The 26611-nt window shown below is 38.9% G+C and overlaps 1 protein-coding gene across 2 annotated transcripts; it reads left to right on the forward strand.

The window, feature by feature from the left end:
• The first annotated feature begins 2411 nt into the window (after positions 1-2411).
• On the forward strand, positions 2412-14620 carry lmo4b (LIM domain only 4b). 2 transcript variants are annotated; one of them, XM_052557978.1, is made up of 5 exons: positions 2412-2580; positions 4629-4869; positions 10155-10251; positions 10586-10741; positions 13669-14620. In XM_052557978.1, exons 2-5 carry the CDS (start codon positions 4634-4636, stop codon positions 13675-13677), a joined length of 498 nt encoding a protein of 165 aa, XP_052413938.1. In that variant the 5' UTR covers positions 2412-2580; positions 4629-4633; the 3' UTR covers positions 13678-14620. The 2 variants fall into 2 exon arrangements, with proteins under 2 accessions (XP_052413938.1, XP_052413937.1); XM_052557977.1 differs by having other exon boundaries at positions 2413-2767.
• The last annotated feature ends 11991 nt before the right edge of the window (positions 14621-26611 follow it).

Below are 26611 nucleotides of genomic sequence, written 5' to 3' on the forward strand. Positions count from 1 at the left end.
TCCCATAATTTCCCACTAGTTTTAATAGTTGAGATAAATTAATTATTCCTTCGTGGAAAATACATTCTTTGCCATCTTTGGCTCATTGTTCTTGTTGGAGAGAATTGAGCCCAATCCTGGGAGAAATAGAGTTGCCTTTCCTGCAGGGAAATCAAACTGCTCGCTGCAATCAGCCAGGACCAACGACAATTAAACCATTAGTATCCGGTATAGGAGACTCTTTACACAATGTACATCTTACTAATGAATCCAGAGGCAACTCATAATTACACAGTTTTGTCTCGTAAAGATTAGCTGCCCACTGAAACTCAGTAGAACATCAAATAACGTTTCACTTCTTGCTCCTTCTGGCTGGGACGTTGAATGAATTTTAAGAGTGACAAACGAAAACCAATTGGAAGCTATTATGAAGATATCATAAAAAAAAAAAAGAATGGCAGAGCAGTTATTTTCTTAAATTGTTAAATGTGTTCATTTCATGACAGAAAACAATGACACATTGCCTTTAGACACTGAGAGTTACTGTGAACTTAAGTAAGTAAATATTAAATAAATTTAGTCTCGCTGAGATGAACAGGCCATTTTGCAAAAATAAAAAATAATAATAATAATAATAATAATAATAAAAGGCTGTTAGGTGGTTTCAGGTTCTTTAATGGTGAAAGGATAAATATTTAATCACTTCTATGCAGGAACAAGAGCAATATTCAGCCATAGATGAGAAATTGCCTTAGAAATCAATTAATCTCTGGGTATCTGTCCCCACCGAAATATACAAACAGTCATTTCTGTTATATGCCCTAGTTGAAAATATTTATTTATTTTATGGTAAATCTGTGGATGTTGGTGAATTCAGGAAAACTGTAGTAGCCCAAACAGAATATCTCTTTTGTGTTTAAAAATATTGTGACATATTGCGATGTCTTAGCAATCAGTTAAATTAATGACATTCTTGTAGATTATTTTCAGAATTTATTCCGGTTATGTGCATCAAATCTCAGTGCAGGAGAAAAATCTATTAGTTGTACCAACAAAATCTACTATTGTAATTCATCTTTCTACCAGTGGATGGCGCCACTGTAATAAGGAACATAAGCTTGACTTGGTATACGGAAATGTTACCTTGTCTATGAAACCAGTACAGTTAGTGCACTGTAGTCAGTAGTATAGTTTTTGCACCATAGTAAATATAGAGGGTTATAATTATTATTATTATTATTATTAGTAGTATTTTCATATAGAAAATATTTGCCATTTTCAGACAAATTTACAGAATGCTGCTTACTTGTAATACGTAAACAGTTTGTGCCATTTCCATATTTCAATAATTCTGTGGCCCCCGACCTTTACACATACACAGTGTTGTTTTTTTCCCTCCTGTACATCTGCTGTTATGATAATAAAAACCAAAAGCTTGTTTTCATACTTGTATTAACAGAGCCAAGGACTATCAGTACATAAAAATAAATAAATAAATAAAACAAAAAGATAACCCCTCGGGACCTGTCCACTTAATATAAAGTGTTATTCTGGACACCAACCACAATTTATATGTAAAGCCTAACTTACTGGCCGCTGCTGTATAACATCAGAGTAATTACATGATAAATCTAATATAAAGTGTAACACTTTCTATACCAAAAAAAGTGTTAGTCCTGTTACACATTTGTATTTCATAACCAAAAAGTGTTGTCACCAATGTCCTGTTACACATTTGTACTTACACATACCATTCAGTGGGTTGTAACATATGTGTAGTTACACAGACATTATAATGCTGTTGATACTATGTAACAATGTGTACTTACACTGTGGTTGCATACTATGTACACATCAAGTTAATATGTAAGTACACAGGTACTAGGGACAATATAAAGTGGGACATACAAATCGTATTTACTCTCAAGATTTCCCTGTAATATGAGACAACAATGTAAGTAACAAATCTGTTTTTTAGATACTACAGAAAATCTCCAGATGCAGAATTAGTTTCTGCAGAAATTCTTCATTATCTGCTCAAATAGCTTACAGTTTAAAGTTGCTTTGTATCCAAAGTGAGAAATATGACGAACATATATTTCTAGCAGATTTTGTGTTTAATTGCGTTATTTTTCTTTGTAGTAATAAAGGCATATAGTGATCTTTTGAAAGTTTACTGAGGCCCCCTAGTTGGTCCCGACCCTCCGGGTTGAGAACCACGGTCCTGTCTAACCAAAAAAAAAAAAAAAAAAAAAAAAAAAGCCCACTCAACCTCAATCTTTCTTCCTTTGAACAGTGTGTGTCTAAGTCAATCTCACCTTTTTCTGATTGGCTGGAGTTGTCATTCCGCTTGAATGGGCTGCTTCGTGATTGGCCGCAGCCTGATTGACGTCATCCTGTGAGAGGAGGTTTACTCTGGGCTTTTTCTGTCACCGACACATGTAGAGCACAAGCGACGAGCGACGGCGAGACATCAGCGCGGAGGACGGTTACGAACAGAGGCGCTCTCTTCATCTATGGAAATTACGGAAGACATTCCCGAACGCTCGTGTAACAAAACCGCTGCCCATCTTTCCAGTGAAAACCAGAGCATCTGAAAAGGTGACGGCAAACGTGGAAATACAATCTGAAAACTCCATTTGCTCCACTCTTTCGCAGCAGTGAGAAGTAACGCACGCGCTCCGTCTGTGAGTTTGTTGGACTGTGCGCGATTTTTTTTTATTGTCTACTGACAAAACAGACTGCTATAAATTTTTCATTAACCTTTCAACCATTGCATTTCAAATAGGTGAGTACATTTCTCAACAACACTTTTTACTTTATGAGTAATAGTAGTTTCATGTCGCGAGAAGGAGACGCATTTGTGACGGATCGACACTATGTTCCAGATTAGTGAGATGCATGCATAAATATGTCAGTTATTATTTTGCAGAAGTTTTTATTCTAAATGTGATTTGTGTTGCATGTCACGAGCGTAATAAATAACATAATAACCAGAGATCGTAATGTCGTGTATTTGCTTGTGTGTTTACTCGCATCAAGACCAAAAAAATAGAGGCTCGATTGAAATAGCAGGCGTTTTGAGTTTATAGTATCAAAATCGTGTAGCAGAAGTGCTCGCGTGCTGTACAGATGATCAACACACCATAATATAAGTGCTATTCTGTATCTTTTTTCTGTGCCTTGTTTATTGTAGTGGGAGCAGCTGTATTTAGGCTCCAGGACTGCAAACTGTATTACTGGCCATGGGCTGCTGATCTGTTTTATATTTCTGCACATCCCCTCGCTTAAATTGCTTGTCCGTGTAATTACTTGACTTTGCCCATTTGACTTAAAAGCCACCCCCTCCCTCTCTTCAAATCTCCCCTCTTCCCTCTTACTGGGAATGAAACTTGACGATGGTCCGATCTTATTTATCTGGGGGAGTCACTTTCAGTCTCTGATTCATCTCCCTTTAGATTTAATCAGCACTAAGGTATTGCTTGTCCCTAAGAGCCTCCACTAATGGGGTTACTGAATGCCTCTCTCTCTCTCTCAATGCAATGTTTTCTGCCCCCCCCCCCCCCCCCCCCCCGCCTCCATCTTCTCCTCTAATTACCTTTCAACAAAGATTTGGCTTACAGCCTTCCACGAATATATCTTAAATTTTAATCTTTCCCACTTCGGTCCAGCAATCCTCCTTATGAAACCTGGGAAAGATTACAATTTAAGATGTATTAGTAGAAGGATGGAGCAGAAGTGCACGCATGCGGTACTGATGGATCAACAGACCAAAGTACAGAACTACAGCCGTAAATGAGGGTTCGTGGTTAATGTGATTTCTGTCGGAAGCAGATATTTCTGTTGGGCGGCATTAACTGATTCTCGCATATGCTGAATGATCCAGCGTACCCGGGGTAATTTCACGCGGCAGTGACCAGTCTCCAAAGAAAACGCTGCTGAATGTTCTCCATGATGTTGGCTGGAAATCCGTCATCTGATAACCTTAGTGAAAGCGAGTGGAATATGTCGACCTTTGAATGGTTCTCACAACTTCAAGGTTCCCCAATTAACTGCCCCAGTTCTGGCCACAGTAGCGCTTGGGCTTCTCATGTTAGCCATCATGAAGGTTGAGGTAAATATAGTTTAAAAGCAATGTAGACAACCTAACAAAAGCCAGCACCTCTTTAATTGTTCCAGAGACTCTAATGTTATCAGCGAACAGCCATTTATCACAAATGGACCAAAGGAGCTGACTGCAGCACTTAGATTAAGATCAAGGACAGCCTGCCACTTAAAACAATTCTCAGACTTGCTTGGAGGCATTATATGCATTTCAATTATTTCAAAAGAGCTTTTAGGAAGCGTGCCTCTGAAAACATTCAATGTTTTGGGTCACTGTGCAAGCTCCAGGTGTTTTAGATATTGCAAGGGCAAAACTCCTGTCAGAGAAATTGTAATGTAATGCTGATAGTATCTGAATACTTTTAGGAACACTGTTCTTATTTGTTTTCATTTTGTATATGCAGTTTATAGTTATATCATTTATTTATGAAGAGGTTTTTCCAAAGAATGTGTTAAGCAAAAAAAAAAAAAGAAAAAACTCCTTAACTCCCGATTGACCACCAGCTCTAACCGTGTATCCTGGCTGTCTCTTTATGTTTCTGCAGACACAATGGTGAACCCTGGAGGAAGTGCCCAGCCCCCACCTGTTGGAGCGGGATCTCTGTCGTGGAAGCGCTGCGCGGGATGTGGGGGAAAGATCGCCGACCGTTTTCTCCTGTATGCCATGGACAGCTATTGGCACAGCCGCTGTCTGAAATGTTCCTGCTGCCAGGCCCAGCTCGGAGAGATCGGCACATCCTGCTACACCAAGAGTGGCATGATCCTATGTAGAAACGACTACATCAGGTTAGCTGCATTTATGAATTTGAAAGTCACAATCAGAACCACATTGACATGTTTAAGGGATGTCTTTTTGTGATTATAAAGACATTCTTTGACGTTTCTGTTTGATTTCTGTTGCGCTTGTTAAATTCATTTTAAAAGGGGTCTTCAGTAATGTGTTTTGAGGACAGTGAAGTTTTGCTCAGCTCCTTTTTCACGGTCTTTGAAGCCAAACTTCAGATGGTTCATACATCTGGATATTATGACAGTCCGAAGACCACATGAAATGACATTAGGCATGTAATGATTAGATGAAGTGATGGTTGTCAAGAAAAAATAAAAAGATATTAAGGAAAAAGTTACAAGCCATCAAGCTTCTCACGGAGCGGAGCGTATTTTCCATTGAGAACATGTGTCTCAGATTGTACCGTCAGCGGGCCCTCGTTAAAGCGCGCTGGTTAAACCCTCAACGGGACACTCTTAAAAAAGAGGTCAAGCCACTGACATGTTGACAGAGCAGAAGAGGAAGGAGATTCTTTCTTCAGAACATCTGCAAGTCTGTGGCTCTCGCCATATTTCATCCTTAAGCAAAAGAAGCCGCGCTGCGAGGACTGTGTGTGTGTTTTCTTTACGAGATGCTAGAAAACTCGATTGGTGAGGCAGAGCTGACCTTCGACTCGGCAGGAATTTAAAAGAGTTTTCACATCCTCTCCAACATGTTTTGTTTATCACAAAGAGACCATTTAATTAGCAAAAAGACCCTTTTTAAATATTTATGCAAGTAAGTCTGACACCCAAAGCGGTGGCGGGGTGACGGCACGGCAGTCTCACTCAGCTGATGTGGATGGCCTGATTTGACAGGCTGATCTTTCAATGCCTTGACCTCTGCGAGGGCAAACAGAAAGACCTCCAGAACTTCTTGCATTGAGAAGTTTGCAGTTTTCTTGCGTTATTTCTTTGGTTTCGAGGAATGGAAAAACACTGTGTGAGTGCCATCGATAACGGAACACCTGTATTTGTCTTATTAAAACAGGCAGAGCAATTTAAATATTAATTCATAAAATGAAGTATCCATGATATATTCAGCTCTTCCTGACGATGTTTTTTTGGCAGAAGTGCAGTCGTTAGTGAGCATTTACCTTGGCATGTGCTTCGCCCTGGATAATTCAGCAAAGCCTCGCACTGACACTGCTGCTGGCAGGCTGGATCAACAGGTGTCAACCAGAGCAAACCTGAGACGACCAGTCCAAATGTGAAGAGTGCCTTCACTCTTTCCACTCCACCTGATCTGAAGGGATCAAGTCTACAAGACTGGCCTCTAGAATCGGGCCCGCAAGCCTAATTAAAACGAGCGGGGAGGGAAAAGTAGCTACACCTTTCTCCATGTAATGAGAGCACGTCGTGCTGGAGAACGGAGCTAAAACACAGCTCGCGCGAGCCTGTGATCTGAGGAGAGATAAGAGAGAGGGGAAAAATAACATCTGACAGTGAGTCCACACAATTAAAAGCTTTAATTAGAGTCCCCCTCCATTTTCCTTTAGTCCTGATGGGTTTTATCTAATGAGATCTAGTGGCTGGCTCCTATCCGCTTCCAATGACGTGTCCGAAATGAATGAGAGCCACATTGCAAACAAAACATTTAATTAACCAAATTGGCTTTTGAGAGAGCGGGAGAGCAAGGGAGAGAGAGAGAGAGAGAAGAGGGGATTATTGCGAAGGCCAGTCCCCTTAGGGGATTTTAAAGGGGCCTCCCTTATTTTTGTAATGGATTATTAAATTGCCCTTGCTGTGTAAATAATGAAGTTACATATCCAGAATTATATTAATACCACTGATGCAAAAAGGCTTAGCGATTGATTGGGATGGCGCGAGCGAAAACGCATCCCATTTTCCCTAATGGCAGATGGGGGAAATGACATGGGATGATAGGCTTCTGATACCACTCTGCTCGAGGCCACCAGCGCCGAGGGCGACCGCCCCGAGTTGTAGATGGAGGGACTCATTGGAAATAATGGTGTCCCTAAGCAATTGCTGATATTTGTGTGAGCCGGAGAGAACCGAGACCGAGAGAGAGAGACGGGGAATTAATTTGGGGAGAGAGCAATCATGTGACCATTAGGTCGGGGGAAAAAACACTGTCATTTTAATTGAATAGAGCCAGGTAATTAAATGGCACTTTTCCAATAGAATGTGCTAGGTAAATCTAATAGTTGGTTATTTAATATCACTTTGAAGTCTGCCCACTCAAGCACTATGACAGCGCGGGAGCATGTGAACTATTAAGCCAGGAAATACTTAGATCTCAGAAATTAATTAAATCGCATGCAATTTAGGGGAAACGTTTATCTTGATTTGTCATAACAGAATTAATTCAAGGCCTTCAATCCACTTGGGACTAGATCTGTTACTCTGAATTAACCGAGTGTCATTTGGCTGCTCTCAGCCCCCTCCGCCCGCTCTCCCGCCGCTCTCTTTCCCGTGAAATCTCCCCCTACTCTTGCCTTCCACCCCACCCCACCCACCTTCTCTCTCTCCCTCTCTCTCTCTCCCTAATGTAACATTGCCATTATGCAAAGCCCTGCTTAAGTATCAATATGGCTCGGTGCTTTTAAGGTGCTTTGGCTGCTAATGTTGAGAGGCATTTTTATAATGGACTGTGTTGCAGAATTCATTGTTGTACCAACTTACATCACTCCACTCAAAAGGTTCCGCTTAAGAGGCCGAGCTTCTGCCAGATGGCCTAAAACAGCCCTGCTAGGTTGTATTTTACCTCACAGCCGGTATCCAAATTAAATCCTCTAGACATCGCCTATGGAGTGCAGACAGATTTCTTGTCTTACTTTCGTAATGAAAGACAGCCGTAGATTGTAGCCCCTCTTTATTCCGCCCATTCCAAAATGGAGCAAGTCAATAAATCAGCATTCCGCGAAGTTTCCGCTGACAAAATCCTCCTCCTCTGATTGATCAAAGGGCTGAATACCTAGAAAGTGAGAAAACAACAATAGAGAGGGCTGATTTGAGCAGAAGGAAGCCAAAACTGGTGGTGTCATTTCAATTTAAGAGTCCCTTGGCCTTAATTATGGTGACCCGTGATATCGCTCCTCTACGCTCCCCTCGTCAGAACAGAAGTTCAATGGCGAGAGAGACCATTAAAGGTAAGGGAGAAGACTGATAGCAACTTAATTGAGCACCTAAAGTCTTCAGGCCTTTAAATCAAATTCTATCAGCAGCCATGCCCTGCTCAAATAATTAACCTGCTATGCTTCGTATAGAGAGGCAAGAAAATAAAAAGATTTTGCCTGGAGATTCTTCACGCTTTTCCTCTGAAAGACAACGGGACAATTAAAAGGGGAGCGCACTCTGAGCCCGGATCCAAAATAATGTGCATTTGTAAGCGAATTTAGGTGTGAGTGCTCAGGGATTGTCGAATCAAGCGCATGTCGTGGCGAGGCAGATTGCTTTCTCAAGGCCGGGGCAAGATGTCATTTTACAGGTGAATCAAACCGCAGCGTTTAAAGACCTTCCCCCCTGACATTTGCCTAGCATGACTGGCCCATCGACGCCATTGAAGCTGCACTGTTGTCACAAGCCTACAGCTAATTACGTTTGAAATTGAGTTTTGATTGAGCTGCTCCAATCGATGCCACAGCCAAATTTGTTTTCCCCTCCTCCCCCCACCTCCCCCTGCAGCCGCCGCTGAAGAGAAACTCTAAAGCTTCGCTCGCTCGTCGTGTAGCTCCCTCTATAAACACCCCACGTGTATGCAAAATGTCGCAGGTGACAGCTGTTTCGATGTCAGAACGCACACCTTCACATGCATCCCATGATGTTATCCCAGAATCCGCACAATGCGCGTTTAGCGTTTTACGAGTTGGAAGTATCTTGGTGGACGAAATCATCCGTGAACTCTGGAGTTAATCCGTTACTGTGTACACGAGGAACACCCAACGCTTCCTTCATCACTTTCCTCTATATCCTTTTGTGGTCATTCCCCATTTCCCTCCCTCTATCCTTCTGACGGTCTCTTTCTTTCTTGCTCCCTTTCTAATATTTCTCTCTCTCTCTCTCTCCTTCCCTCTCTCTCTCCTTCCCTCTCTCTCTCTGGAGCTTGTCAGATGCTGTGGTCTTATTTGATTGCATAGGAAAAGTGCAGTGATAGAGCAAACAGCCAGTGAGATATGATGACAAATGGGTCCAGATCCCAGTAAATTACTTTCTGCTCAAATCGAAATTTCATTCAGTTTGTTGCTCGGCAAGATGAAGTAATCTAAATTGTGGACTCAGAAGGCAGATAGAAAGGAAGCAGGAGCAAGCATTTCATTATCAAGAGACTGAGAGAGCGAGGGAGAGAGAGGGAAGGTTAGAGACGAAAGAGATGAGCAGAAGCAAATCTAAAATGTTGACACCATGATTGAAAAGGTTAACCCATGCACATTATATATCAACCCGGGTAGCCAGGGGTTTCTAATGGAAAGGCGGCAGTGACTGAGCACTCGCTTGAGTCCTAATGGCAAAAGCGCTGTGTCTCCGCCTAGATGTACAATCAAATATTCTTAGGCTCTGATTGCTTATGTTCTAGGTTATTATTAGGTTGCAAAAAATGAACACCAAAGGTAATACTTAGTCCCAGTGGTAGAGGCTTTTGGAGGACAGGATGCGGGATTTTTTCATTTTGGTTTGCCGATATTACTGTGATTTATTTTTCCTACATCAGAATATTGAAGATGTAATTTGTTCTGCATGTGTGCACTTGAGAGAAAGAGAGAGAGAGAGAGAGAGAGAGAGAGAGAGAGAGAGAGACTGCGAGAGGGAGAAAAGGAGTCCCGGGCATGGGATTGAAATGATTTAACCTGTCCTTGCAAGGATTTCATTGTTACAGTAAAACAAGGCCAAACAGGTTAACAAACCTTTTTAATGCACACAGAAGTATTCGTTAGTGTCAGTGTTAATACGGACCTGGTGTTATAAATGTCTCAAACTCATTTACTGGCATTTACTCGCCCCTAGTTCTAAACCTTTACTTTCAAACTTGAAACACAAATTGAGTTAGAAGTTTAAAAAAAAAATGTTAAGGCTGCTCTCTTTCATACAATGAGAGTGGATGGATGGTGACCATGACTGTCAAGCTCCAGAAAGTGCTAAAAAGTAAAAAAAAATGTTCATGATATTTTCGGCCGCTTTTCACTGCTGGTAATTTCTGTCATGCTGTGGCATTCACAAAGTTTTGATTTAGGCTCTGTCTTAGATTCAGCTCTCACATTTTATCTCTTATTTTGACAATCCTAACATGCCTCTGTTTCTTTCCACAGGTTATTTGGGAACAGTGGGGCGTGCAGCGCATGTGGTCAGTCCATCCCAGCCAGTGAACTGGTTATGAGGGCACAGGGAAACGTGTACCATCTCAAGGTAACCTTTAATCTTTAAGTGACCACGGCTGCTCTAGAATTAAATGCTTCGTTGCACTACAGAATCCTTTCACACTCCAAAGAGTCTGCTTTTCAATGATTGTTTGATGGGGTTCTCTATAAAAATAGTCTATTATTGATACCAAATTCAGTACCAGAAATATTGCGTTTCATTTCTATTTCATTTAGTCTTTTCATCTGTGTTAAATGCCCATGTAGATTCTCTGTAGGAAATAAAGATATTAATGATTGAACTTGTCCAGAGATTGATCCGACATGAGATGTAATGTGCTGAGAACTGTGGGTAATTGAGTCCTTTTCATTGTCTCCTGCAGTGTTTCACATGTTCTACCTGCCGGAACCGGCTGGTCCCTGGTGACAGGTTTCACTACATCAACGGCAGCTTGTTCTGCGAACACGACAGACCCACAGCACTCATCAACGGCCATTTGAGTTCACTGCAGACCAACCCTCTACTGCCTGACCAGAAAGTGAGAGCCGCTGTCTGTCTGCTATCAAAACATCACACTTAAAATACTCTACTATAGGTTCAGGATCACTTATGTATCTTCTTATTTCCAACTTAATTATTTATTTAAGCAAAAAACACCATTCATTGTTCCTAACCCATAACATGGTGTAGAGGACAAGTGTAATTCTTCCTGGCTGGAAGCTAATATATCAGAATTAATCTTAACTTGCTGAAATGAGATCACAACTATCGCAAGCTTTTTAAGTTACAGGATGGGTAAGGAACGTGAAAATGATTTCCTTCTTCCAAACCCTGACACATTCACATTCAATACTGATTATGTATAGTTCATTCGCCATCCATAAGATTACAAAACAGGAAACCCTGGCACCCACTTTGCTCAACAACAAACGGCATGTTTTCATTTCTTAGTCTGGTTTGGTTTAATGTTTTATTTTTAGTTTTTTATAAAATGCGTCAAGCATTCTGTCCCATTTTCATCTCTGTTTTCACTGCCACAGTTCTGTCTGACTGTTTGCTCCTCCGACGCTGCGCAGCGAGCTTTAAATAAACAAAACCAGACGCCAAGCAGGCAAATTATTTACCTAATTCCCCTTCTCGCCTTTGGGACCGTCTGCAATAAGACTTCATTGTGTAGTCAGCCTCCAGCCGATTGTATCACTCGGCAGCACTGGAAATAACAGCTCAGTGACACATAATCAGTATTGATATGGAGACAAGGGGGACGTGAGAGCGTATACGAGAGAGATCGGACAGTTGTTGAGTTTCCTAGTTGAACATTTATTTCGCCTTCAATGGGAAAAAATAGTTGGAGGAGAGACGTAGTGAGCGGGGAAACAGCTCCATTAAGCTCGGTGCTCCGTTAGAGGCCTTTTAAGGCATCGTCACTTTTACAAATTAGCTCCAAGAGCATGTTGCGTTTCAAATTGAAAGCCTTTGCATTATCAAGCTTAATTTTAAATGTCTGTTTAAGCCCCCGTCCTTCCATTCCTCCTCCTTCCTCTCCCCTGCTCTCGCTCGGCGGCTGCCGCTGTGTAAATATGAGGCCTCATTGTTTATTTATATGCCGACATCAATTGTAGTGAAAACAGCTGAATTATTAATGCTAAAATGCAATCTGAATATTGGCCTCGCTGCTTTAATTATAGCGGAGAGAGTTCTTAAATACACCCAGAGACCCCTCTCCACCAGCAGGAACAGAGAAGGTCCACGTGCCCTCAGGAGATACTTAAACAGTCATGTTTTCGCTTGGTACAGAGAGATTCAGATCAAATCAGATTATTAAAGAAACTCCGTAATTTACGAGATTGCGGTGCATTTTCTTCGCTCAAATTTGGAAGTTTGCTGTTATTCTGAACCGTTAGAAACAAGCTGGGAGCTGAAACAAGCTAGTACAGAAAGGAGAAATGAGCTAGAGAGAGAGAGAACAGACTGAGCGCTTCCCTAGACAGATAGGAGGCCTCGTCCAGCAGCCATTGTTTTTATTATGTGCAATTTCATGGTGACATAATTGGTGCTGTCCGTGTCCACGGCTGAGGACATTTGATGCTCATTTATTAAGTAGCTCCCCGGCTTCTCCCTAATCTCTTTGTTCAGGACAGACAAATTACCTTTCTCATGCTGAGCCTGAACCCAGGGGATCCAAACCTTCACAGCCTCCATCTCTTTAATTAGCCCTCCAATGTGGGGTGGCGTGGGGGGCTCGCAATTACTATTACAGTAGCCTGAAACCCCTTAGTAACTTGTGCTAAGACGGGAAAAGCAAATTGCCCCCTAGAATGTTTAAAAAACAAAAGGAAGGAGAATGTTAGGGGGTAAAAAGTTTGCCGTGACTGTCTGTGAAAGCGGAATGCCGCGCTTGGATATTGGGATAATTGTCTCGGCTGCGCAAGAACTTAGCTCCCTGGGGACTGTGGCACATCATTGTTAAAAATGAGACAAAAAGAGACTAACTTTACAACATGCACTTAAAATGCAGAGGAAATAGGGCGGCAGATGGATTCGAAAGCTTTACTGATCAATAAGTTAAGCAGGGGGCTTTAGCAGAGCTGGCGGTCTTCATTTGACAATAGAAACAGAGTATTTTATTTAAGAGAACATGCAATTTTTATGACTCCCATTGGAAGACGTTACTATATTAAATGACAAGTTGTTAGAGTTACTACTACTACAGTTTATTTTAATCGCTTTTATTTTTAAAAATTACATTTTCAAAACTAGCCGACTGTAGTTTATAGCAAAATGGACATTTAGTTAATTTGGGTCAATGACATTCATACTTCCAGTTATTTGAACACACCTCTGTAGAAGCTGAACATGATTAAGGTCTAATTAGATTCATTTATCTATGTATTAATACTCGTCGTGTGACCAGAGTGCAAAAAAACTAAATCCCAATGAAAAAAAATTGGATATGAAACCATAGACGGAACAAAAAAGGTCAATAAGTCTCTTAGAATATCAGATAATTAGACCTTTTCAAGACAGGGCAAGTGAGAATATATATTGAATTATATTTATATTTGTACAAAAAAAAAAAAAAAAAAAAACTGATATGAAACCATAGACGGAACCAAAAAGGTCAATACGTCTCTGAAAATATCAGATAATTAGACATTTTCAAGACAGGGCAAGTAAGAATATACATTGTATTATATTTATATTCGTAAATATTTTTTTTAGTTTAGGTTTGATAGTTATACCAGATGACTTTTTCAATAATTGTAGTCAATAAATGTTTTTTCTTTAAATAGTGTATCAATGTTTTAAAAGCCATTTCATACTCCTATATAATATAATCAACTTTTTTATGTTTTAAAGTATATTTGTAAAATATTTTAAAAATTTCCAGCTTTGTCAATTTTGGATGTATTTCTCTTTTTCTGTTTAAGTGTGTCTAACCGGTTTTCTCTCTTTGCCCTCCAGGTGTGTTAGGATGCCGGTGTTGCTCAAAACAGGATGTGTGCCTTCATTTCAGCCCCTCGCTCATTGTCACCGAAAACCTTTTCAGATCGGACCCCATCCCACTCCTTTTCTCGAAGTTCCACTCTCCCCGAACCAGAGCGCCAATCTCAGGCTTGAGCTCCACCTTGACCTGCAATAGCCAGAGCCCCCCCTTTCCCGCCCTTCACTCCAAACTCCTGAATCATGGATGGAAAATACCCATGAGGCCCTGGAGGGGGAATACTGAGGACTCTATGGTCTGACCCAGGTGAGACCTCTGATCCAGAGGGACTCAAAGACTGACACAGAGAGAGACCAGCTGGAGGACGTTGTTTTGCGGTAGAAAAACAACAAAACAGACAGAAAGGGTGAAATTAAAATGACAAATGAAGCTGATCAACTGCAGCGATTTTTGAATCTGCTTTTCATAACACTTGTTTGAAAATGTAGTGGGGGAATACTGACTTTCTTTTTTCCTTTATATTTTTGTCCTACCTTGTCTATTCTCCTTTTCTTCACAACATGGTATCTTCTCTTTCTATATTTTAGATGTTGTAAAGGGAATGTGTTTCATTTCGGATGATATAAAGATCCCCAAGACTGGGTTCAAAGAAGTATCCGTGGCTTTTTTGTGGAAATCGAATCATGAACACTCTTGGTGTATTTGTAAAACTACCATGTACAGTATGTATGCATGTAAATGTTTTTGTCCCATTGTGGCTACCGTACATACTACACACCGCAGCTAACCCTGTTCCCTTTTCCCTCCAACCTGAAATCACGCAACAAACAAAAAATGAAGCTCATAGCTGTCGACCTATAAATGCAGAATGAGAGAGAATTCTATTTGTGATATTTTCAGAGACGTTTGCTCCAATATGGTGTATTTAATTAATAAAAAATGAGATTAAAAACATCCCTTTTTTTAATCCAACCGAAGTCTTTCAATGCATTTTTGTGTCAATATGAAATTTGGCTGGCAGCTGAATTGAAAGTATGTTTTTATGCTCAATGAAGTATGTGGACTGTGTTTCAAGCGCCATGAATTTACCTTGGGTTAGTCCTAAATCTCTCGCAGGTGTTCTCCTCTGAAATCACTCAATATGAATTATGTACAGTATCTGAAAGAACTGATTTTCCATCAGGAGACCAAAGGATTTGTATGATCTCAGTAATTCATCTCGTTGAGTTTCTCTTGAGAACGGAGCTCATTAGCAAAACTCAGCTTTTTTTTTATGAACCTTCCTAAATGCGATGCCATCTCTGTCTTATGCCGTAATTATGAATGCGGATGGTGGCTAATTGAACATGGATAAACATGTATACTTTCTTCTCTTTTCATATGAACGTGCTATTCATTCCAGGGTCCTTGTAGCGGACAAAGATGGGGTGGAAATGCCCCTTTGAAGATTCAATTACCGCAGGGGGAGAGAAAGGTGTTGCAGCTTTTTGGGCCCGCACTGAATGGGCTATTTGCAGAACAAATCGGCGTTTGAAGCTGTTGCTCGACTTAATGGGTATGAAGTGGGCCTGATTTGCATTCCCAGAATGCTCTGCTATAATCCTCACTCAGATGTCAGACAGGTGGACAGGGAGCATGGAGACAATCTTTCATCATATCCATCATTTTTTATAGCATTTTATTAAAGCCTGTGGTAAGCTCTAAACTACATCTCTGTTCAATTGTATTTAGCTCACACACTCCTAATATATATATATATATATATATATATATATATATATATATATATATATATATATATATATATATATATATATATATATATATATATATTTGGTAGTAATGCCATTTTTGTATATATATATATATATATATATATATATATATATATATATACATATATATTGTGTACAAGTGTGATTGCATCATATAATAATTGCTGTTAATAGTGTTCATCGTCTAGCTGACTACGTCTTGTATTAATTTTTTTCTGAAAAATCCTGTCATACGCGCACAAACTGACAGTCACCACTTAGAAGCTACTACTAAATATTGTAGAAACTAGAAATTTGTATTGTAAAAAGCGATATACGCTACTATAGCGCTATACGCTATAAGCGCTATTCTCATATATATATATATGTATATATATATATATATATATATATATATATATATATATATATATATATAAATTTATGCATTTAACATTTATGCATTTAACAGGGAATCGAACCCACAACCTTGTGCTGCTAACCCAATGCTCTACCACTTCAGCCTTAATAAATACTTTTTTATTTATTGGCAATGTGGAGATTATTCTATAATCTAAATAGCCATTCATGCAAAAGAAAAATTCACTTACACTTTATTTTAAGGTCCAATTCTCATTAAGTATTACTTTTGCCTCAATAAACTCATTATTTTGCTGCTTATTAATAGCAAGGTAGTTGTTAAGTTGAGGTATTGGGTAGGATTATGAATATGGTCATGCAGATTAAGTACTAATAAACAGATAATATGTTAACAATGCACTTTTTTTTTTTTTTACTTACTGACCTATATATATATATATATAGAGAGAGAGAGAGAGAGAGAGAGAGATTTTTTTTTTTTATATATATATTTTTTGCATATTTAGGTTAAATATTCAGCTGGGTGTTCATATATAGTATGTTCATGCTGAGAGGCACTTTTATATATATTTCTGCCAATTTTCTGCCATCTGTTGCTCAGAACATGTTGAGGGAGATGTTTAAGAACACCAGAGCTACAGTGTGAGAGCACATCCCAATGCATCATGTACAGTTTTTATCTGGAAATACACTTTGAATGCCTTTATTAAAGCAACATGGAAAGTGTAGTCATAACAGGTGCAAGGGTTTGCTTTTTTTTCCCTCAGTGCATCAGGAATTCAAATTAGCCAGTCTAAATACACAGCCATCTCCTAAGTGCTTTAGCAGAGTTTGCCTCAGTTGTAAAACTCAAGGAATGTCTTTTGGTCTCTTTTGTAGAGAGAATTGAGCTAAAGTACATTTAAATAACTCTCAACAAAGTGATTCCAGAGAAATATCATAGAGCTCCAATGGTCTTTTTCTGTGCGAGTTAAAAGCCATGCGGTCCTGTTGTGAAAGAGTAACAGTTGCTGATCGGTACAAAGCTTAAAAGTGTCCTCTTAGTTATTTTTACCACGTGCTGCCGGTATAATGTGTAACGGATACAGGATCTCCAAAATACTTTTATGAGCAACAGGTGATTGTAGTCCAACAACAGCTGGTGTTGGACAACAGCTCTCCCAATATCAGCAGTTATAGGAACAGTTATAATGATTATAACATTTTGCCATTATTTTTAAGTTAAATTTAGACATGTCAGTGCAGTGTGCATTACATTGCTTAGATACTTAAAAGCAGCTAGCTTGTTTCAGTGGAACAAAGGTCAGGCTCACATCTGTTGAAGCAATTTAGGGTTTTAACTGCAAACACCAGGGCCATGTATGTGACAATTATCTGCTAATGTTAAAGCAATTACCGGAGTAAATTGATCCTAATAAACGGAAATGAATTCAAGATTTCTTCAGCATTCATGTTTTTCTAATAAAAATATTCTCATATAAAAGGGCTTTTTTGTTTTATGCAGTATGGTTTATTAGATTTTTAGCTCTGCATCAATTGCTATACTTACAATGTGGTATGAATGTAGAATGTTAACATGAAACATTGACATTGTCCACTCCCAGAGCAAAACTCAGTGAATGATAGATAGTGAGTGACATATTTCAAAAATGTCATTTTTACACTCATAATCCATATGTCAGAAGTGGCTTTGATGTGGGGCAGAAGGCGGCGAGTTAATGGAGCTAAGCCACCACAATGGAGCCACACAAATGGCATGCTGCTCAGGGAGAAACAGGTCATTGAAAGCTTCTCTTTGATTCAAAATGTGTGTTCTGAAAAAACTGAAGGTTAGTAAAGAGCTAAAGAACTTAATAAGCATATAAAGTCACGTTTTTGGACAGGAAAAGATTGTTTCATATATGTAGATGTTTGAAGAACGGTATAGTTGGAGACAATAAAATACATTATTTTCTTGTTGAAAAGATGTATGAATGAGAGAAAGTGATAGGAAGAGAATCTCTTAGCAGCGAATGAATAGGCTTTGGCATGTTTGGGCCTGTAATGCTGTGATATTTGAACAGGTCACAGCTTGCTAGCTGAAGACAGGGTGCATACAGAATAAAAGAGAAAGGATTAAGTGCAGGAAGTTAAAAAAAATCACAGCAGGCCTTTCCTCTGATAGGTGCTGGGAGTGTGATATATTGTTCTGTGAATAGAGGTGTGTAGTGGTTTGGAAACGGAACGTCTGTGTTGTGCGTCCTTTTTGTACCCGCTGCATGGTCATATAAAAGACTTTTATAGAAAACTGTTCAGAAAATATTTTTTAATCAGTAAGCTTACAGTTTACATAAACAGCAGACAGAGCGTTTACACCTATACACATATTTTATTTCACCGATCATGCAAATACCCTTTAAAATTATATATATATATATATATGTGTGTGTGTGTGTGTGTGTGTGTGTGTGTGTGTGTGTGTGTGTGTATGTATGTATGTATGTATGTATGTATGTACTGTATATATATATATATATATATATATATATATATATATATATATATATATATATATATATATATATATATATATATATATATATATATAAATAAAAAAAGAGACTCACAACATGAGCGTCTATACAGAAAGGATTGATTTGTATAATAGTTGGTAATTAAAGACACTTGTAAAGATTACCAAAGTGGAAAAAAATACAGCCTTTTGCCATATGGGATGTTTGGTCAGGTGCCGAGGCTGATGTGTAAATGTGTCAGGATGGGTGTAAACTATGTGCACTTAGCTCTGTCATTATGTAAGTCAACATTTCAGCGCTATCAGTGCACTCATCAGGAAGGAATGTGGCACATTTCTAGCCCATTTCAATGATGCACTCAACGTCTTTACGATCACGCAGAGGGTCTTTTCCTGCGGTGTCTTGAACTGACAAGACTGCGCCTCCTCGGTTTGACAAAATACACATAAGAGCAAAACCAATCTAAAATGGTAACACAATAATTGAAAACTTTCCAGTAATAAGAGAGCCAGCGAAAAAAAAAAAAAAAAAGTCCTCAAATAGCTAAAGTATGCAATAGTTCAGACGGCTGGGATCCAAGTTTCTCATTAGGCGTAGAAGAGCATCATGGTACTTGAGTGGAGCTGTGTTAAAACAGCCCATATTGCTCTAAAAGGCCTCTCTTTTTTTTTCCCCCAGTCACTCTCTGGGCCGGAGCTCTTTGTGAATCGTACATGCATTTACCATTATGCCCATCCTCATACAACCGAGCTCTCTCAGTCATTAATACAGCTCCAGCCAGCTGGCTGCAATACTCCGCTATGTCCTTTTAAAGACATTCTCTGGAAAATATTATCTCTTCCACTCCAGCCACATACTTATATTATGGACATGAATAATTAACCCGTAGGTTCAATAATTAAACACGCGTGAACATTGTCTTCTCTTTCGACCGTGTTTAAACACGTAACCCTCCGCAAGGTATCGATGTCCGGCCTGTCAAAAGGTCAACACTAATCAAGGATGCCACCTTGTGAAATATTGTATCAGGTAGACATGCGGGACCTGCGTGTGAAACCGAGACATCTGCAGGACGTGTGAAATCTGGTTAGTAATTGTACTGTTTCAACGGCCTTTCCGTGGCATCTGCAAACAACTTAAAATAGAGCAGGGGCGGAGGTGCTCAGTTACTTAGCGGGGTGTTCGATAACATGAAGAGGGACATGCAAATATTGGTAAGGCAATTAAGGCTAGTCTTGTTTGCCCTAAAGTAAAGGGGTAACCCAATCCCAGCCATTATGGGTGTGCTGCTAACGCACTTGTGAACGGCTCCAGAAGGGCATGGCTTCTCTCAGCTAAAAGGGTTAGCTCCTGATGACGAGAGGGCTCACTTTTCGTAAACGGCCTTCCTGTCCGTCATGTAAATGCTCATGTAATGCGATGAGATTGAAAGCACCACCCTTTCGCTCTGTCCGCCTATCCCCCAGGGGCAGACAATGGACTCCTGGAGAAGCACATTTAAAGGATACTTCATTTTTCCGCTACACAAAAAGATGAGACTTGCCTCCATTAGTAACTCTGCTCCCTTTTACTCTCTACTCACCTTGGCGAGGGCTGCACTGAACACGCGGAGCTGCGCACAAACAAGCACACACATATACACGCTATTAGGTTTTATCTTCCAAAGTGCAAAAGCATTTAACCAAAAGGTTAATGGTGTCATCTGAAAATGATTCAACCATATATTTTTGAATTTCCCATCTGCTTCAGCTTTGTGCGGTTTCTCGTTCTTTTAGAAGTTCACTCTGAAATACTCTCAATGTTTACTCAATTGTGCTTCCAAGGGGAACATTTGAATAATGTACTCATCGCTTATTTACATGTAACTACAAATGAATTGATGCTTACTGAAGAAATTAAGAAAATAATTAAGCAATTATGTGAAATTTGGGTTGCACTTTATTTTAAGGTGTCCTTGTTGTAGAGTAATTATACATTTAAGTACTGAGTAATATTAATTAACTACATGTACTTACTATGTATGGTTTGGGTTAGGATTAGGGTTTGGTTTAGGATTACTTGCATTTAATTATGAATAATTTATTGTTGTTATAATAGTACATAAAAGTATGTCACATGTGTAAGGATACCTTAAAATAAAGTGTAACCGAAATTTGTTTAAAGTGTCTGATTGAAATTGACCTTTTTTTTTTTAGATCAACTCACTGATTCAATGATCTGGTCACAGTGGTTAATAGTTCACTGGAGGGAATGGTCATTATTTATTTTGCCTTAAGTTTTGAACTGTTTCCTGAAATTATGAATTATGATACTTCTTATGTCAATTTGCATCCTTGTTGAAGCTCAAAAGGCAACACTGATAATAATAAAAAGTGTTTTTTGAGCATCAAATCATCATTTGACACTAAAGACTGGAGTAATCGTGGCTAAAATTGAGACATGCCATCACAAATTATATTTTATATATTAAATAGAAAACAATTATTTTGTTGTATATTACTGTCTTAATTCTGTATCTGTATATATATATATATATATATATATATATATATATATATATATATATATATAGATCTCCACCTCTTTCCCACTTCAGGGGGGAATTAGCTCCAAAAAAAAAAAAAAAAAGAAAACCATGACCAATCCATACCCAGGCCCAATTCAGCTATTTATGGCAGTGTGTTTTCTCAGACTGGGCTTCTGAAAAGCCTTTTTGAGCCTTCACTCCCTTTGGAGCATTCAGTGAGGGAATGTGGTAACAATAATAATGCATTAAGCCAGTCGTGGCTCGCGACAACACTCAGTGCGCCATCTCTTAAGTGCTGGGCTGGTCGGTCAGCCCCTGAAAGCATGGCCGACTGCAGACAGACTCCTACAGCGAGACCAAAGACACACTCACAATACGTTCACAATGAAAAGGTTTCATAACCACCATCGCTATGCGGGGACTAAACCGAAAATGCCAGTGTAAAGTGGGAACATTTGAAGTTTAAACTTCCTCTGGGTGTTTTTTTTTTTTTTTTTGTGTGTGTGTGTGTGTATTTGTGTGTGTATGTGGGTGTGTTCATCAATCAGATCCCCACTGAGGGAAATAAATACACTGGTGTTTCTGATAGATTTTTCACTGCGCTTCGGTGGGTAACTGCATGTGTATGTCTCCCTGATGAAGTGCAAGAAAGGCCCAGGCTGAGAGGCCCAATCTGAAAACCTTAGCGGCAGGGCTGACAGGCAACACATTCACCCAGGATATTTTCATCTGCTGCTAATTCCACCAATTAGCAAACACCACCCAGAAAATTAAAATATCAAGCATCTGCAGGATCACATAGCAGTTGTATTAGCATTAGAGGAACTCATTTAAGCACAGTGCAACAGAATGTTTCTTGTTTTTTAATAGTTTTAAACTCGTTATGGAACAGGGAACATATATTGTGAAGAACATTCAATAAACAATGTTTAGAGGAAGTAAAGTGAAAATAAAATTACTCTGAGTCTTATTGTGGCTGACCAAGATGGAGGTCTCTCTTCTGAGCTAAGAGAGGAGGGACGGGGCCAGAACCCCTGAACAGAGGGCTGAACCTTCCATAAGAACAGCAAAAGGTCACCAAATGCTTTCATTAATCACCCAGAGTCAGCCTAGATGTCGAAAACACCCATCATTAGAAATTCTGTAAGTCTTCTTGACTCTCTGAGGGCACCAGAGAAGTTTCTTACAGTGATTCCACTCCCAGTTCAGGGCTAATGCTATAGGGTCCACATTAAGAGCAAATGGGCTATAAATGTACAGTTCTTTCTGAATGTCTCGTGACTGTTTTATTTGATCTGAATGTACGGTACACTCTTTATAAAATGTTCCGAAAGGATTTTTGCAGTAATGCCGTAGGATAATTATTTTTGGTTCCCCAAAAAACCTGTGAAGAACATTTTAAAGAACCTTTTGTGAAAGGGCAGTGTTCCATGAATGTAAATATCCATATCAATATGCCAAAAAGTGTTGAATCAGAGGTATTTACATGTAGGTGTTGTACATGTAGACAAGGTAATTCAGATAAATAAGCCAATGAATAAATAAGAAGGTCCACCCTTTAATCTATCTGGGCTACAAGCAGAGAGTATAAATGTAAAAATGTGAATTTATACAAATTAGCCACTAATTCACCAAAACATAAACTAGTTACAAACTGAGTGTGTGGAAACAGGTTGTTTTTGGGGAGTAAGAAAGGGGAAATGGACTCTGAACATGCATTACTCATATGATCACCACAGCATAGGAAATAGATGCTACAGTACAGCTTCCGGATGGGCTGGCTTTAAGTACGCAGAAAGTGTAAGGAAGAGCTAAAGTGAGTGAAAAATGGGAAAGAGAATGGGAGATCATATAGTAAATTAATTCTCTGCTTCAACAGGCAAATTAATGCTGCGCCTCACAAGGTATTATTTTAGCCAGCTTTTTCAAGCTTGTATAAAAAGAAAGAGTGGAGGAAAGGAGAGATAAAAGGAGAGAAAAAAAGAATAATTATCTCTTTATCTATTAATAAAGCATTTGAAATCAGTTCTTTTGGGTTTCTTTCTGAAACACTGCAGCTGAGAGAATGTGTTAGCAATGACTAATGCTTCACATTGTTAAATATATCTATTAATGATTTTTTTCTAGAAGGCTTTGAAGTTGAGACCATTAAAGAGCTGTAAATCACCAAACTGTCTGCCCAAGAGGCTGCATGAGTTTCCTTATCTCTGCAATTACATGAAGGGGAGTGGGATCTGCTTAGGATCTATCTGTCCATTCCCATCTCATCCCACACACACCTACCGACCTGTAACTTATATTCATTTCTCTTTGGATGCCAGAACTTGACCCTGCCTGAATTCCTTAACCCATAATGGTTTTACCTAGTGATTAGTGATAACATAGTGGAGCATATAATGCCCTGGAAACTGCCATATTTTTCTGTTTGGTCTAAGAGACTATATAAACATAAGTTATTGTTTCCTGAGATATTTATGGTGCCTGTCAAATGTCTCGACACACCTACAGGTTTTTCAAAACACAAAACAAAACCAAACAAACCAAACAGAACAGAACAGAACAGAACAGAACAGAACAGAACAGAACAGAACAGAACAGAACAGAACAAAACAAAACAAAACAAAGCAAAAATAAACTAAACTAAACTAAACCAAACCAAACAAAATCCATTACTCAGACTGCTTGTCCTTTGTCGGTTTGCAAAAAAAAAAAAAAAAAAATTAACAAAATTGTAATGATTGTCATCATCAACATTTCTGCATAACAAATTACTAACTTTTAGGCAGAAGTCTTTATATCAAAAGGTTGTGATCGTTAGAAACATGAATAAAGTGAAGTATTTCCAGACCTTTGTTTCTGATGTATGTTTATGTGTTTTAGGAGTTTAAAATGTGGAGTTATTGTACGTCAGTACAAGTCACAGGTTAAGACATGACCTAATTTTAAGGTGCATCTGTGCAGCAAATATTCATAATTTCCTTCAACAGAGCCTAAGGAAAGAGTGGATCTAGTCTACCCAAGAGTCTCTTACTGAGGAGAAACCTTAAATGAAGGGTGATCTTATAAAATATTTGTCATATTCATAAGCACAGCTGTCCGTGTCTGAATGTTTCTTATCAGTTGAGTTGAGTGTCATTTCAGCACTACTAGCATCACCAGACAGACCAATGTTGCTATGTTGCACTGGTCAAGATAGTAATACAATAGAGTGCTGCAGGGATGATTTTTTTTTCTTCAGGCCAAAACCTGAAAACGAGTTAGCATTCCAGCTATATCTTTTATAAGTCAATAGGTTTTTGTTGAAATGCCCGCCAAAAAGTCAGTGGTTATCATAAGCCCAATATATGCTTATGCTTTATTACTGTACATTAGTAATACTGTCTTGAGACTGAGCTTTTATATGTTTTTACAAAAATGGGACTCACTAGTCCACTTTTATAGCCACATTGTTTCTAATCACACTCTTGAAAACTATTCGCTTAACTTAAACTTAACTTATTTTTTAATAAATACTGAGTTGTTGAAACTTTAGGGATGGTGACTTTGAAATCACCTGAGCACGGTGTAATAGACTATGTGGTTCATAGCTTGTTATGCCTATGTATGTCTTTTTACTTTATGTTTTGTTGAGGGAACCAAGCTTATGCTTACTTCCGGGTTGGCCTACAAAAATACATCATCACTGCAGTGCCCTGGGACACGGAGCCACATTGTTCACAATTGTAAGGGAAAATGGCTTATAGGCATCTCTGCATATTAAAGATGGATAAGGGAAAGTATTTTAAAAGAAAAAAAAAAAAATAACACAGTACTTTTAAGGACTTTCAGGCTCTAAATGCACAAGGTGCTTTCTCGAGTTGATTGTCTGTCTGAGTTACCAAGTGCTTTTAATTCTGTGGGATGCAGCTGTGGGTGATGGATGTTAGCTGAGTGTGCACTAAAAGAAGAGACCATCATTAGGCGGAAAACAGAGCCTTAACCACAGCCCTCTGTCTGGCATTTCTTCCCTTTCACTCCTCCTGACCTTTACATATAATTAAACATGTAGTTCAAGCAGCCTCAAATGGGCCCCAAAGAGGTTTCTCTTTTGCCTGTGGCTTATCCCCTTAGAGCTCACGCTTATATATTTATTTTCTTCTGTGAGAGTTTGCAAGCCGCAGTATATTTTGCAGACGAGTCAGAACGGCAGAGTGTGAGCTGGAAGCAGGTTTGTTTAGGTGCACAAAGGCAGACTGCAGCCTCTCTCTTGTAATGAACGCAGTCATAAATATATGCATGCCTCTAATTAGCCACTATGTCATAGAGGGGCTGGCGATGCCGCCGGTGGTGGGAGGAGAGGAGGGGGAGGCAGAATTAGCAAGAGGCCCAGGATGGAGCTTCCATGCCGGGGTTTGTGAGGCAGCGCTGGCCCTGGGTGGAGGTAGATGGCCTTTGAGCAGATGCTACTCCTGGTGTCAACTGGCTGGGCCCTGATCGGCAGCCTTCTGTTAGTTAATCTATTAAGCCCTGTCTTGCTGGGGACTGCTGGGCATGGGATCGTCCTAAAAAATAATAATTAGGAAACTTCACAGAGACATGATATTATTAGCCATCTGTTTTTGAACTGTATTTAACACGAACATTAATGCATTCATTTATTACTTATATAACTTATTTTGAGCCCTGGTAAATCTTTGGGGTCAAAAGGGAGCTGTTTTGTTATACAGTTAAATCATAGTACAATGGATTGTGTGGGTTTTTTGAAAATATTTTGTGCTTTTAACCCTGTACAATTTTCACATTCTCATTTATTTATATTAATTAAATTGTCCACTAACTTATTAACATAATTTCTACCACAGTGTCATCTACTACTGCTTAACTACTTTTATTGATGTATTTGTTTGATAACATTCTCTGGCAGAATATTAGTAGGTAATGATAGGTATGACATATTTGGAATAAAAAAAAAAATATTTTTTTTGTTGTTCTCCAAATTTTTATGGGCAAAATCTAGTAAATTCAATTTGGTCACGCAAAATTGAATTTGCTAAATCAAAATTGTTTACCTTTAAAAGTGAAATTTGTAAAATGTACTTCAGACATCACTGCATTCTTGACAATAAACAATCAAAAAGCAATGGAAAAAAACAATGCACCATTTTTTGCTGACTGAATAAAAAAAAAAATGATTAATGAGGCAGCAAAACTTAGGTTAGTCATTAATTATGTCATTAATTTCTCACCCTAATTTCTCAGTAAGACCTTCGTTCATCTTAGGAAAACAAGTTAAGATTTTTTTTATGAAATCCGAGAGCTTTCTGACACTGCATAGATAGCAACACAACAGACAGATTTAAGGCCCAGAAACATAGTAAGGACACAGAAAGTATTCCCATAGCTTCATAACATTACGGTTGCACTGCTGATGTCACCTGGAATATTTTAGCGATTTCCTTAATACCTTTCCTGGCCTTTCTGCAAGTTGTGTTGCTGTCAATGCAGGGTCAGAGAGCTCTCGGATTTCATTAAAAATATCTGCATTTGTGTTCCAAAGATGAACGAAGTTTGGAATGACATGAGGGTGTGTAATTAATGACAGGATTTTTATTTTTGGGTGAACTATCCCTTTAAGGATAAGGTTAAATGAAGGCAATTTAAAAGCTAACATTTTATGTAACATATAAATGCACACACTTATCAGTTATGTGATTTGTGTATATTCACAATTAATTTGAAAGCAATTATTTTACTCTTATCAGTTCAGATTATAAAAGCTTTTAAATGTAATATAAGGAATTTTGATGGG

This window comes from Carassius gibelio, chromosome B6 (assembly GCF_023724105.1).
Source record: "Carassius gibelio isolate Cgi1373 ecotype wild population from Czech Republic chromosome B6, carGib1.2-hapl.c, whole genome shotgun sequence".
NCBI lineage: Eukaryota > Metazoa > Chordata > Actinopteri > Cypriniformes > Cyprinidae > Carassius > Carassius gibelio.

Coding starts and splice junctions, on each gene's coding strand:
- lmo4b (XM_052557978.1), top strand. CDS start 4,634: ATGGTGAACCCTGGAGGAAGTGCCCAGCCCCCACCTGTTGGAGCGGGA. Junction 4,870..10,154: donor TGTAGAAACGACTACATCAG/GTTAGCTGCATT, acceptor TTCTTTCCACAG/GTTATTTGGGAACAGTGGGG. Junction 10,252..10,585: donor GAAACGTGTACCATCTCAAG/GTAACCTTTAAT, acceptor TGTCTCCTGCAG/TGTTTCACATGTTCTACCTG.